We start from the raw sequence: 15,521 nt of genomic DNA on the forward strand, positions 1-15,521 counted from the left end.
TTTAAGTTAGACTAAAACAATCTAGTCAGCAAAGTAAACAGATAGGATTTACAATATACAAGTGGCTTTTACAAAATATACTAATTTATTGGCTATAACTACACATTCAAGGCCATATTTAAAACCAGAGATTTACCATGGAAAGACCCTGCTGTTCTGTTATTAACTTTTCAGAATTAAAATTGAAGCCAGACACTGATCAAAGTCCATTTTAATAACTTCTTTATCTGTTAATCAATAGTTCAACTACTTATATAAATTAGCTTGTTTCCATGTTAACCACTCCTACCTTTTGGTATATAGTGAATGTAATTAACTCAGTAACAGTATTTAGTTAAGAACAGAAGATGGAAAACAATCATAGGGCAGAGTTATTACTGCAATATACACCATCTGTCACGTTGCATTTCCTTTTTGGATGTCATAAGCCATTAGTACATAATGACCCCTCTGAAGTTTTATCTGTAGTTCCAAAGGCCCAACAGTGGAAGTGTCAAGTCACTGCACACAGATAAAATTAGCTTAGAGACAGATTGTGCCATTTTAAAATTCTTTCTCAATTGACTGCAAGTAGAAATAAGAAATTACAAAATGGGGAGGAATGTTTCAACTTCAAATGCTATATTTTTGTCTGTTGTAGCTATGTCTGTGTACCAGGGCAGGGGGAGGGAGGGCCGAATTACCCTGTACCATTTATGGACTTGACACATGGTACTTTCCCCTTAGAGCAAGGGGGTATCTGGAAGGCAGACTGTGACTCTCTGAATCATGATCTGTCTTTGAGCTTGCTCCAGGGACAGCACAACGAATGCATTGCCCCTTGCTCGGGGGTAGGTTAGTTGCAGAACTCTCAGAATAGGATACATGTTTATTAGGGACATTAAATGAGTTTAAGTGGTCAGATTCTAGTAAAAAAGGGTCAAAATCTTGTTTGCACAATAGGGCACTCCTCTGACTTCAATTTGGTCCTAGAGAATAGATCTGTGGGACAAGATCCTTGATCTGAACACCTACATTCCTCTCTCCATGGTGCACAGTGGAGAACAAAACTGTGAAAACTCTGTGGTGTCATGCAGAAGATAGTGGCAGAACACTACAGGAACTATGCATTGCTGACAACAGGTGTCAGCAGTGGGTATAATTGAACCCAACCTCAAGTACGGATCCAGGACAAACTGTGCTCAGAACAGTTTCAGAGAATGTGCTTCAACGCTATTGGGAGTTGAGCATGTTTTATTCCTAACAACTCTGAGTATGTGTTAGCCATGCTTTGTCCCAGGCTATGCCTGCTTTTGAACCAGTTCAAACGCATCCATTGCTAGCAGCAATTATCAGCAATAGGCAATTCTTGTGGTATAGACATAGGTTGTAGAAGTTATCCTCACCACTGTGTAGCCACCTCTCAAGGGGTCTGGCCAGTGCAGTTCTTCCCCCTGCACCTAAATGACATTATTTTCATTGGCATCCAAAACAGAACAGAGAGGGCACCATAACGGCTCCAAGGAGCTTACAGACTCCACAGGACAGGACACAGACTCATAGGACTGGAAGGGATCTCGAGCGGTCATATAGTCCAGTCCCCTGCACTCATGGCAGGATAAGTATTATCTAGACCATCCCTGACACGTGTTTATCTAACCTGCTCTTAAAAAATTTCCAATGATGGAGATTCCACAACCTCCCTGGGCAATTTATTCCAGTGCTTAATCACCCTGATAGTGAGGAAGTTTTTCTTAATGTCCAACCTAAACCACCCTTGCTGCAATGTAAGCCCATTTGCTTCTTGTCCTATCCTCAGAGGTTAAGGAGAACAATTTTTCTCCCTCCTTGTAACAACTTCTAAATACTTATGTCCCCTTCTCAGTCTTCTCTTCTCCAGACTAAATAAACCCAGTTTTTTCAATCTTCCCTCAGAGGTCATGTTTTCTAGACCTTTAACCATTTTTGTTGCTCTTCTCTGGACTTTCTCCAATTTGTCCACATCTTTCCTGAAATGTGGCGTCCAGAACTGGACACAATACTCCAGCTGAGGCCTAATCAATGTGGAGTAGAGAGGAAGAATTACTTCTTGTGTCTTGCTTACTACACTACTGCTAATATATCCCAGAATGACAGAGAATAATGAAGGAGAAGCAAGACAATAGAAAGGGCAAGGACAGGAGTAACAATTTACAGGGTTACTCAGAGGGCTGGTACTTGGCTTGCCTTAGCAAAGAGGTGTTTTGTTTGTTTTCACTAAATGGATGCCTTAACTTGGTTAATTTTATGTAGGTGTCACAGCAGAAGTGAGTATTACGAAGGGACTTGAATGTGGGTGGAGGGCTTATGTAGCAGCTCTTCTTTTGGTTCTGCAGAAAAGGGAACATTAAATTACTACTGCTTAAAGCAGTGTTATTCCCCTGTGCACTCTGCAACATCCTCCTCCAAAAGAGATCACAAAGACTAAATGACAGAACTGGAACAGTTACCCTGCCTGATTTGGTTGGGATATGGCGGGGGTTGTACAGGAAGAATTGCACTGTACTGTTGGGCTTTTCGACTGGAGTAGCAATTGCAGAGCTGCTCTGATGCATGTGACCTCATTGCCTCATGTAGCTCCCTGGCACTCAAGTCCAGCTACTTGCACTGAGTGTTTTGGACAGAATTTGGGCTTTGGAGAAGGAAAAAATGGGGAGGAAATGAATTCAACTCTGTTAAGCTCTCACAGGAGAGGACAGTAATTACCAAAGACGTTGGTTTCATGTTGATGAAAAATTAACAAAATTGCCTTTTATTCACTTTCTAACTTCAAAATGTACATACAAATCTCTTACTATGGTCAAGAGAGGCCCGAAAACAGTCCAAAAGAATACTAACAGATTTGAATATATTCTGGCTAAAAACAGTGGGAACCTCTGAACATAAGCTTACACTGTCATTTTAACACCTTCCAAAATGCAATGGCCACTACAATAAGAGTATATAAAATGGTAGTTTAAAATTACAGTGTTATATTTTTAGGACATCTATAAAGATCAATATGGCTACATATTCTCCAAGGATTCTCCCTTCCTCTCCTCCCCAAAACAATTCCTCAGTATTATTGACATGTGACATAAGAAGAAGCTAGTTATCCAGTGCACAACTCCACATCTGAAAATCAGAAATAATTAGTCTCACAGCTATGGTAGGAGGCTCAGCGTCAGATGCTGAAATCTCACAGTGGGTTCGATGCTTTTATGATGGAACCCACATGTTTCCATGTGTATCAGGTGCTTTGGTATAAGGAATATTCCAAATCCATGGGCGATCTGCAAAACAAAACAAGCAAAAATAAATACATAAGTAAAAAATAAAAATATGCTGGCCCCAGTGAAGTCAATGGCAAAACTCCCATTGACTTTATTGTGGTTCATCCCAATTGGAAGTTCAACTTACTGATAAAATTTACTGAGCTATTGCTAGCAGTGAGATACAAAGATACATTTTAAAAGGCCGTTGTTTTTCCCCATGGGTTGTTCTTTTAAATGTGGATATTGCAACCTGACCATTGTCCATTAACTATGATGGAGAGTACATTTAATACAGATCTTATAAATATTTCGATATCGCAAAGTTTGCTTTGGTCCATCCAGTGAAAATCAGGTATTGCACAGATATTTTAATCCTACAGCAGCATAAAAGGAAGATTACAACATGGAGATATCAATATTTTTCACTGGGGCAGCCATGATTATATTGGGAAGAGAAGATGTTGTCAAGAGATCTGAGAGTGGACTTGCATGACATGAATGCCTGAAAAAAGAACAGGAGTTTTTTTTCTCTCCTGCTGGTAATAGCTCACCTTAACTGATCACTCTCATTAGAGTGTGTATGGTAACACCCATTGTTTCAGAGAGAGAGAGAGAGTGAGTGTGTGTGTGTGTGTGTGTGTGTGTTCGTTCCTACTGCATGCATCTGATGAAGTGGGCTATAGCCCATGAAAACTCATGCTGAAATAAATTTGTTAGTCTCTAAGGTGCCACAAGTACTCCTGTTCTTTTTGCGGATACAGACTAACACGGCTGCTACTCTGAAACCTGTCATGAATGCCTGAGTTCATGTCTCACCTCTGCTAATATTAAAACTTTGTATGTCCATCAGCAAGTCACACAGAGTCTTACAGTCACTCCCTATGCTTCCAAAAATAGAGGAGACAAACCTATCAGAACCTACCCTCGCAGGAGGAAGGAAAGTAAAGTGATAGAAAGGAGAGTCGTGGGAGTACTGGCTCTTCAACATGCTTCTCTCTTTCTCTCCAATTCTCCAAAATTCCTCAATAGATTTTCAAAAAGACTGGGGTTCCATACGAGTTTAAGATGGAACATGGATAAAAAAGGGTCGAGTCAGGAAGCTGCCACAATCCATGGCATGCTCCCCACAGATTTTCTATCAGACCTGTTGTCAAGGCTAATTCCCTACTCTGGCACTTCGGGTGCAGAAGGTGGGGGCCCACAAAGATTCTAAAAATTAATACTGGCCACTCCAGGCTTGTATTAAACTCCCAAGGTTACAGCTTTTCTCTGACCTTGAATTGGTAGATGCTGCCACCATCCAAGTGCAGAATCCCTTTGAGAGCTCAGGAGGGCGCACTTGGGAATTTCTTCCTGGGGGGTACCCTCAAGCCCTTTCACCCCACCCTCCAGGGAAAAGCTGAGAAAAAAAATAAATAAAAAAGAGGAAATCAGCTGTTGCCACCAGCTAATTAAACAACATGTACATAAACCTCTTAAGACACAAAAATCCAATTCTGTTCTTAAAAAAGGTAAATTGTATTAATTAAAAAAAGAAAATACATCTGGGAACTCAGACTACTGATAGATTTTAAGAGAACCACTACAAGGATTAAGCACCAAGAATAGCTTTCTTGAGGTCCAGCTTAAAGTTTGCAAGCAAAACAAAAGCACCTGGGGTTAGCACAGAGGAATCCAAAAGCCATAACAAAATAAAAGGGATAAACCTAATCGCGTCTTCCTAGACATTTCCTGATCTACTTACATATCTGGGGTTTTAAATGAGTAGTTTTTCTGTGCAACTCTGTATCTAAAGTAGTGCAGTAATGTGTGACACTGTTGGATGTGGAAGATCTAAATAGACAATCAAGTGAGAAGACTCTAATAACACTGAGATGTATCAGTAGATTTTCTAGTAATGACTATGTAATGTTTAATTTTGTGGGATTCAGCTACGATTCCCTTAAAAAACAATGTTAAACAGCAAGAAATAAGAGTAGGACAACAGCAGGGGAGGTAGTCATTTGTATGTTTTATAACAACTGAGACACTGTACTGGCAGATCCTGGAGGACCAGTAAAGTGCCTGGATCACTATTATTGCCAAAAGCAACCAAACTAGGAGGACTTTAGTGGGCCTGAGCAGCAGTCTTAGCATGATGAAAAGTCAGGAGGGGAGGGGGTTTGGGCGACCACAAGAGAGGACAGCCTGACACCTCCCCCCACCCCCCGCCCTTCCTGATAAGATCTTTGTCGAAATTGTGGAGGTATAGGTTTTAGGGGACAAAAAAAGGAAGCTTGTCTATGTTTGCCCTCCAGGATGTATTTATCAGGGCCTCAAGGCATGAGGACTCTGCAAAAACACATCTGGCTAATTGATAATCAAAATGAAACCTCTTGCTTAACTTTTGAAATTGCTTCCTTAACAAGTTTTCTTTGACATGTCATTGTAATACTAACAAATAAATAAGGGAAGAAAGTTTGTGGTAGTTGAACTCTTCAGGATTCTCTCCATGGACGCATCTGAGGGTCCCCTCTGGCAGACAGAAGATTGGTCATCGGAAGGCTGCCACTGTACCGCTCAAAAACCACTCCAGACCTTGGTAAATGTGGGGGGTTGGAGTGTTTTACTAACCTGTAGCAGCACAGCTTTAATAAGAGCACTCTTGTGTTATACTGCTTGTATCAGCCATCCATCAGCGGACGGTCGTGTCCTCACTGATTTATTTCCTGGCAGCGCCTCTCAAAGATTAAAAATTATCAAAAGTTCTGGGTTCAGAAACCCCAGATTACCACGTGCCAAGCCAATTTTAAAAAGCAGGAAAATAACTGGATGAAGTACTTCTGTAACCCTAAACTTCTAGAATAAAAGTTAATCATTGGAGGAGAATTGTAGTTCTGTATTTATTTTGGGCTCTGTAAAAGGCAAAATAGTAAGTGTGCACATACTGGAAAATGGAAGGGAATGGGGATTTGATTGAAAAAAGAACAGAAATATAAAATGCAGCAAAGTTCATATGTGTGTCTAATAATATCAATGTATCTTGTTTGCCTTACTTTCACTTCAGAGGGTGACATGTCAATACTGGTGACAGGAATGACTCCTTAGATCTGAGCACCCCAAAACTTTGCAGAAGTTTGCATTTGGATCCAAACTTTGTGGCTCAAACTTTTATCTTTTTTCAACATGGGCCAGATCCAATACCCACTGAAGTCAATAGGACTCTTTCTATTGACTTAAAGGGGCATTGGATTAGGCCATATGTAAATCAATCTTTTCTTGAACTAGAAAGTTTCTGTACATTTTAAATTTAGGAAGCCCTATTGATGAGCGTTACATCTGGCACAAGACAGTGCAGCACTGGTGGTGGTGGCAGAAAGGGTGATTTTCAAAAGCATAAATAGCAGCGAGGCATTCAACATGAAAGTCAATGTTAGTTGTGCACCTAACTTTCAATGCACTCTGAAAATCTTTCCCTAGAACTCATTGGTTAGTTGAAGGATAATCCAGAGATTGTACAAGGGATCAGTCAAAAAAAAATGGAGTCAATTAACCCCTCCAACCATTTTTAAACACACTTATCCACTATATCAAGTCTATGGCTGAAAACCCTGCATAGGGCCATAACTAGTGTGGAGTGAGCGGGGCAGACGCCCAGGGTGCAGAACTGCCAGGGGTGAAAAAAAATGGGGCAGCGCGCAGGATCGGGCCCAGCAGTGTCATCCCCCCACTGCAGGATCGGGCACAGGCGGAGCCCAGGATGCTCAGACCCCCCCGCTCCCAGCAGGGTTGCGGGCCTAGCGACCCCCCAGGAGCAGGCTCTACGGCACTAGGACTCTGGCAGGGCGGCAGGCGGGAAGGGCACTGAGTGCTAATTGGCTCCTATGAGCATGCTCATTGCTCAGTAACATCTGCTGAAGTTGCTGCCCTTGCTGGGGATTAAAAAAGTTAAAGGGGGGCAAATCAGGGAGGGATGGGCAGGATCCGAGCAGGGGGCAGAAACTGACTGCGTGTGAGGGGGTGTCAAACAGCTGGAGGGAGGGGCAGGAGAGGGCCCAAGGAGCAAAACTGGGGGGTGGGGATAGGAGCCGGGGTCAGGGGTGCATTAACGGCCAGCAAGGTGCAGTCATACATCAGGGAATTGACACCGTCAGGGCAGACTGGCCCAGAATGCTAACCACATCTTGGCTTTTCTTTTAAAAGGCCTCTAATTTTGGGCTAAGGACAATTTTCAGTTGTGCCCAGACAGATAAAAATACAGGCCATTCACTGTACAGGTGAAGAGACCAATAGGGAAATCTACAATAGGTGCAGATCTGGTTTGGGGCTGCTGGTGAGATATGCACCGGCAAAGAAGCATGTCCACTGTGACCTGTGCTTGTAGCATTCTGGGCTGTGACCCAGCCAGTCTGTTCCTGACACCCTTCTCTATGAGACCGCGGCCATCACCTCGATATGTTCATCTAGCCATTTTAACTATGGTAATGGCACCATCTCACACTGAAGCACAGCATAATATGATTTCACAGTCATCACAGCCATATACTTTCTTCTGTCTCCACACACAGGTATCAGGGGCCTTGTCTGGCCAGAAGTCAAACATAGAACCATAGGGTCAGAAGGGACTGCAAGGATCATTTAGTCTAACTTCCTGCCAAGATGCATCATGCCTCTTATCAGCTGTCACAACATAGCTTTCCCAACTGAATGATACTTCCCACACTGGCCATATACAAACAAGCCATGCTGCTATAATTAAAAGGGGCATAACCGCAATTTGCTTGGCAGGAATCAGCCTGAGAAATGATCAGATATAAGCCAACCATAATATTGTAGCAGGAAGCAAACAATAATCAATACTCTTCTTAGAAAAATAAAATCACAATGCAAAAGGTAAAAACCAGAAATCTTACAACCTCCCTCCGCCCCACCCAAAATGTCTGTTTCCCTCCTATAAAAGCCAGAGAAAGAGTGGCTTCTGCTTATACAGAGTCAGATGCTATGTTGGTAATTCAATTTCTAGATAATCCACCTCCACAGCAAATTCATTCTTTGCTTACTCTTGAGTCCCACTTATTCTCCGCTGTGTCATTGAGAGAGGTGGCTGTTTATTCTAGCCACAGTCTCACTGTGGGATGATGTAAAACGACCAGTGTCACTTTTTTTTAAATAAACAGAAATGCAATTTTATGTCTTTCTGAATATGTTTCATGCCATTAAGTCAGTGCAGTATCCATATTTACCTTACCATTATTTTCAGTCAATTTTTTTTAGTACCTATCAATGAGTTTACTTAAAGGTGTATATAGGAGGATACTATAGGGATGTTAAAGGATTGTGTGAAAATTAATGTGGCACTTAAAAGAATCATACAATAGCTTGTATTGTCTATGTAATGTACACAAAAATAAATGCATTATCATTACACTATAATATCCTAACTCATATCATCTTAAACAAACGGTGAGGGGAGCAAATATGCTTGCGTGCCCAGCGTGCTAAAACGCCTAGTTACAACTCTGACCCAGCACTACTTCAGTGTTAAGAATAAAATAGCTGTTCCACACCACCTTATTGCCTTCCATATGCTGCCTCCCATCAGCCTTACTATGCAAAAGAAACGTTGAGGCACATTGTAGTGAAACACAGGGGCCTTCACAGTCATCACAAAAGCGACTGCAGAGTAGACCTAGGCCTGAAACAAGCTCCCTGCAACTATTTTGCTGGGAGTGTCTCCTATACTTTGGGAATTACTGGTATAGCTCTTCATACTCTCGATGCTTCCTCTCCTTTCTTTCATGCTTTGATTAGAAATGAATCAGTGAGCAACACTAACACTGAAAATATCAATGGCAACTAAGTTAGCAGCCATAAAGATGAATGAGGCTGTGCCCACCTCAACTTTATTGTTCAAGGCTCTCTGCAATTTCAGACAGATGATACTGCATCAGTTACAACTGGGTCATGTTTGGAAGGTTCTCTCCACAACTGTAACAGGCTATCCCTGAAAGCTGAGACTCTGGAGAACAAAGGATATGTCTTTGGGAAATGCTGTATTATAAAGTGATAACATGAGCTGACAATAATACGTGTTAAGTTTGCTGCAAATTGCTACTTATTATTTTACTAACATGATACATTGTATTATATGTAAAAAACCTGCAGAAACCTTTTGGAAACCTCATGTTCTCATGAAGCACGACAGATGGTGGTACAGAATGTACAGCCAAGAAGAGAAAAGACACAAAACAATAGAGCTTGCTTCAGAAAGAATGAAGTACAAAATATAATTACTGCATCTCTGTGGTCCTCTTTCCATTGCACCAGACCCTTGTAAAACTATGAGTGATTAAATCGGGAGCACAACTGAATAATAGTTGATCTTATTTCTTGCTGATTTATAAACAAGCAAGTTTTCAGAGTGAACATCCAAATTCCACAGAACGTTAAAATAGTTTTCTATCTGCTTTGCTAATTAATTCAATTCAACTTCTCTCAGACCCAAATGCATACCTTAACTCTCACACATTGCATTTCTTTGTGAAAAAGAAAAAGTGAAGGGGATGGCTTATACTTCTAAGCATTAGGTTTGGAACACCCAGAGTCACTGAATCCAAAGGTTCCAGTGCCTACTGGTTCTACTGAGCTGTGATCCTGCCATGTTTGGTATAATTAATTTTAAGCAGTTTGCAGGTGTCTGTTTTTTAATTTATTGGGGCTTGGGGGAAGGAGGGAAGACCTTAAAAACCAAGATCCTTCCTGTTCTTTGGGATAATAAAGATGCTGTGGTGCTTTTCAGGTTTGACCTAAAATCCTTGGCCAAAATTTACCCTCAGACTATTATTGTGTAGAGTGCAGGCTACCTGGCTGTTATCCTCCACTCAGAGACAGTTGTATGTATAGTCAAAGCATTTTGTGATCCTTCTGGAAGAATAGTGCTGTACAAGTTTAAAATACCGTTTAAATAACCATATAATTGACAGTTGAAATAGATAACTTATGAGAGGCTCTCTGTTCCCTGTTGATTAAATAATTATCTTAAAATGTTTTCCCTAAATAATTTGTTAATTCAAAGGAATTAAGCATATCAGCCTCTGTGACTGTGCCATGAATCAAATATTTTTCCATTTATTCTGAAAATTACTCTAATTATTGGAAGCATTAAAAAAAATCTCTTTTCTCCAAAGCATCAGACTTGCTCATTCTCATTATACGAGCAACTACTCAAGCCTTTCATCAAAAATGTATCATTAATACATAGCGCATTAGTCAATTGGATTGTGCAACGTACTTTACAATGTTCCATTTACCTTATACTTAAGCATAAATGACGCACTCAGCGGAGTCACTGGCCATTATCACCCAGCTGGTCATTAATCCCAATTAAGATTCAGCATCACAGCTGTGACTTATAACAGAAATTCTATAAAATGGTATTTAGTTTTACAAAAGTACATGGGGGGGGGTTGGTTGTGGTGGGTTTTTTTGTTTTTAAAGTTTTTGGTTTGGTGAGTGTGACAGGAAATACCCCAATCTTAAACTGTTTTAAATTATCCCTGTATTTTGTTTCTTTGTTTTTATCTGAACTAAATGTTCATCCCTTTCTAGCTAGGTAGGTATATTAATATGGTACAAAATTCTGCTGTTGGCAAATACCTGCACTTCTAGAGCTGTTCTTATACAAAATACTTTCCCAGTCAGTTTCACCGTCTCCTAGTGCGGGGTCTTGGGGGATGTACATGTCCAGGAACAGCACAGATGTTCTCTTCAGCTGTTGCTGGGAGAAGGAGACACGGTTTCCTCTCCATTTCATGGGAGTCCTCCCACAAACAATGAAAAATAATACCTTTTCTGCTCCTATACCAGTCCTCCCCAATGGCTCTGCACTAGCAAAGGACAAAACTGACCAGGGCCATGTATTTCACATTGCTTCTGCGGGTGCTACTGGGGGAATGCTTTCTGCACTAGCATAGGTACAATTTTAGGAAGGAGGAAAGCAGGGACATTAAAAAATGCAAGGGATATGGAAGGAGAAAAGAGAAAATGAAAAATGGAGGAGGAAAATGGGGGCGGGAGAGGGTATAAAGTGGCTACTCCCACAAGCAATTGACTGTCATGTATCTCTCTATGTATCTACACAGATGCATAGTTTTGTATACAGACTGTTTTATATAAACTAGACCCTGGTAGCATGTTGCTTGTGACCAGCGGCGGCTCCAGGCACCAGTGCTCCAAGCGTGTCCCTGGGGCGGCAAGCCGCGGGGGGCGCCCTGACGGTCCCTGTGAGGGTGGCAGTCAGGCAGCCTTTGGTGACTTGCCTGTAGGAGGTCTGCCAGTCCCGCGGATTCGGCGGCAATTTGGTGACAGGTACGCCAAATCCCTGGGACTGGGGACCTCCTGCCTGCCATGCTTGGGGCAGCAAAAAAGCTAGAGCCAGCCTTGCTTGTGACAGGTTTCCCTGTATTCTGAAAGACAGAGCCTTCTGTCATTATGATCTCAGTTAGAAGAGTGTGTTTTGCAGCTTAGTCTCCAGAGGATCCAAAGTGTAGTCAGACACTGATATACAGTTTCCTCTCACAAACTGGTTCATGTTAGAGTTTGAATGAAGAGATCAGTAATGGCTCATTAACAAGAAGTATCATTAACAAACCTGTGTCAATGTAGAACCTAATTCTATATTGGTAAAATAGTAAAATATAAAACTACATTTAAACATCTGGGTGAACTTTCTTAGCTTGCCTTTAAAGACTTGTCATGCAACTATTTCTCCACAAGTTGTGCTAATATGCAGCAGTAAAATCTGGCTACATTCAGAAATTATATAATAAAATAATACTTTGCACTTGCATCAGGCCTTCCACCCAAGTAGAGGCGGCTCTAGACGCCAGCTAAACAAGCAGTTGCTTGGGGTGGAAAATATATGGGGTGGCATAATGCTGGGGCCCCAGCTCAAACCTGAGACAGCGTCCTGGGCTGGATCCTGACCGCCCCGGGGGGCGGTAACCAGCGCGTTGTTCTGCCACCAGGGTACGGAAAGGCAGAGAGCCGGCTAAGTGGGGAGCGTGTCCTTGCTACTCTCCTGCAGGCAGCGGCCACCATCCCCCTCAGGCGGGAGCTGGTAGCGCGGCCCTGCCCTGGCTGCAGAGGATGGGTGGAACGTGGCCCAGGCAGGCCGCTGCCCGTGGTGTGTGTGTGTGTGCGCGGTGGGGACAAGCTGAGGAGGACCGGCCTGCCCAGGCCCCATGTTCTGCCCGTCCTCTGCAGCTGGGGCAGGGCTGCACTATCGGCTCCTGCCTGGGGATGGGGGTGGCCACTGCGGGAGCCGGTAGCGCAGCCCTGCCCCGGCTGCAGAGGACGGGCAGAACATGGGGCCCGGGCGGGCCGCTCCTCCTCGGCTTGTCCCCACCTCTGCCTCCTGCCAGGGGAGGGGAGCGGAGCGGCAGCCCGGGCTAAAATGAACTCGTGCTGGGGCCAAGGCGAAGACCGAGGATGAGTGGGGATGGGATCCAGCAGCAGCCCCAACCCCTGACCGCGGGAGCAGCGGCGACAGGAGATGAAACCACCCTCGGCCAGATCCGCAGCAAGTCAGGCTGGGCAGGAGGGTCCCCAGGATCCCTGGGGAGCTTCTGCTTGCTGGAGCCCCAGAGGCTGCCACCTCCCTCCCCAGCCACGCACAGCACGCCGGTGCCTAGAGTCTCCTTCTGCCTCCCCTCCTTGCAAGGGGCGACCAACCTGACAGAGAGGGGCAGCGTCTGTCCAGCAAGCCCAGCACCTCTTCCTTGGCTCCTCCATCCCCAGAGCTCGCTCCACTGCGTGCCCCTTGGGCCCAGCTGGGCAGCCTCAGCGCTGGGAAAACGCCAGCAGGGCTGGGTCCAGTGTGTATCCGAGCTCGTGGGAAGCTCTCTTGCCACAATGATTAGCGCCTTACCTACGGAAAGTACAGTAGTGCAATAGGAACGTGATGTGAAAAATATTGTCACGTTGTGACACGGTCACTCAAATCACGATTACGTGTGTGTACTGTGCTGCCCTATTGGTGCCATTCACGCTAATTTCCGTTTTGCGTCGGTGCCAGTGGTTATAGGGCTAAAATGCCGGGACAAAAACTAAAATGACTTTCCGGTGCTGCCTACCGGCAACAAAGAGAGAAATGGCAAAAAGAATTAGAAAAACTCTCTCGTACTTCAAAAAAGTGTTTTACAAAATTGACAATCAAGGAGAAAGCTCTAAGCAATGCATTGAAGGTGATTATTCATCAACTGATGAAGACCAATCGAACCAAAGATTACCTTTATCAACTGATAAACATGAACAACAATCTGACCGAAGATTATCTTTGCTAATTGATAAAGACGAACAATCACAATCCATCCAAAGATTTACTACTTCAGCTAAAGAGTCCAGAAATGAAGAACTATTATCCAAATCTAAAACTGAAGAATAATTATTGGAAGATGGAGAGACTGACATAGGATCGGATCCAAGTACATGGCCAACAATAATTACTCATGCAATGCGAATGATTATTGTGAAAAAAGGTCCTTCAAAACTAGATCCTACATTTGAATATCCATTTAATGAGTCGAATAGTCAATTTATGCCATCCAGTATGAAGAAAAAATGAAAAATGGAGAACAAGTTAATATATCGTGGTTAGTGTATACACAGACCAAAGATGTAGTTTTTTGTTTTTGCTGCAAACTGTTCTGTAACTCGGACATTCTTCTGGCAACTCCAGGTTTTAATGACTGGCAAAAGTTGCATCAGCATTTGAAAGAACATGAAACATCAAAAAATCATTTACGCTCATTGACAAATTGGATTGAGCTGTCAAACAGATTACATTCCAGTACAACAATTGATGCGATACAGCAACATCAACTAAATTCAGAAATTCTGCGTTGGCAAGCTGTGTTGGAACGTTTACTGGCAATCATTAATTTCCTAGCCAAACAGTGCCTTGCATTTCGTGGATCCACGGATATTTTATATGAGAACAACAATGGAAATTTCTTAAAATTAGTTGAGTTATTGGCAAAATTTGATAATGTTATGGCTGAGCATGTACGAAGTGTGAAAGATGGAGAGATTTACACCCATTATTTGGGTAAAAATACACAAAATAAGATTATAGAATTAATTTCTAATGGAGTGCATAATGAAATTTTATCGAATTCGAAATATGCCAAATATTACTCAATTATAGTTGATTGTACTCAAGATCTGAGCAAAACCGAGCATATGTCAATAGTTTTCCGATTTCTGAAAAATGATGAAAATTTGTGAACACTTTCTAGAATTTATACCAGTGAATGAAACTACTGGGAAAGCCCTCACAGATGTAATTCTACAGAGACTGGAACACTATGGAATACCTTTAGAAAATACGTGCGGCCAAGGGTACGATAATGGCTCAAACATGCGAGGATGACATGCGGATGTACAGCAAAGAATACTGAATTTAAACAATTGAGTTTTTTTCATTCCTTGCCATGCGCATTTGCTCAATCTCGTTGTTAGCGATGGCACCAAATCATCTAAAGATGCCGTTTCATATTTTACCACAGTGCAACCAATTTACAACTTTTTTAGTGCTTCCACACACTGTTGGGCAATCTTGAAGAAGCATCTTGAACAAAAACTCACACTTAAACCTCTAAGTCAAACTAGATTATGAAAGCAGGATAGACGCTATTAGATCATTCCGATATTCATCAGGAGAGATTTACGATGCACTATTCGAAATCAGCCAGGACTTGTCGTATGATCCTTCATTTTGACATGAAGCTGAAACATTGGCTCAGAAAATGATGCAGTTTCAATTTTCATGTTGCACGGTTATTTGGCATAATATTCTAAATTAAATTAATTTGACCAGCAAAGTTATGCAGAACATAACCATAGACATATCCAAGGCAAAGACAATTTTGAATGAAACGCTGGAATATTTAAAAAAATACTGTTAAGATGAAGGATTTGAAGAAACTGTCAAAGAAGCAACAACAATAGCAGAGGATCTTGATTTTGAACCGACGTTCACACCTCAACAATTCATTTGCCCTCAGAAAAAAACAAGACAGTTTTGTTACAAGGCTCATGATGATCCTATTCTCAATCCAAACGAAAGGTTTAGAGTTGAATGTTTCTATTGTATTTTGGATGTAGCTATAACTTCCCTTGAAGAAATATGTTGTCAGTTGCATGGTCTTTGTGATACTTTTGAATTTTTATATGATATTGGAAATATTAAAAATCAGTTTTCCAAAGAAG

General features: G+C 42.2%; 1 protein-coding gene across 3 annotated transcripts in view; it reads right to left on the reverse strand.

The window, feature by feature from the left end:
• Positions 1–2,747: 2,747 nt before the first annotated feature.
• The window catches only part of TDP1 (tyrosyl-DNA phosphodiesterase 1), a 117,631-nt gene continuing 104,857 nt past the window's right edge, over positions 2,748–15,521 (reverse strand). For all 3 annotated transcript variants that reach the window (XM_045013967.1, XM_045013966.1, XM_045013968.1), the window contains exon 16: positions 2,748–3,290. In XM_045013967.1, coding sequence (XP_044869902.1) covers positions 3,217–3,290 — 74 coding nt within the window. In that variant the 3' untranslated portion in view covers positions 2,748–3,216. The remainder of the gene's footprint in view (positions 3,291–15,521) is intronic.

Source organism: Mauremys mutica, chromosome 4, assembly GCF_020497125.1.
Source record: "Mauremys mutica isolate MM-2020 ecotype Southern chromosome 4, ASM2049712v1, whole genome shotgun sequence".
NCBI lineage: Eukaryota > Metazoa > Chordata > Testudines > Geoemydidae > Mauremys > Mauremys mutica.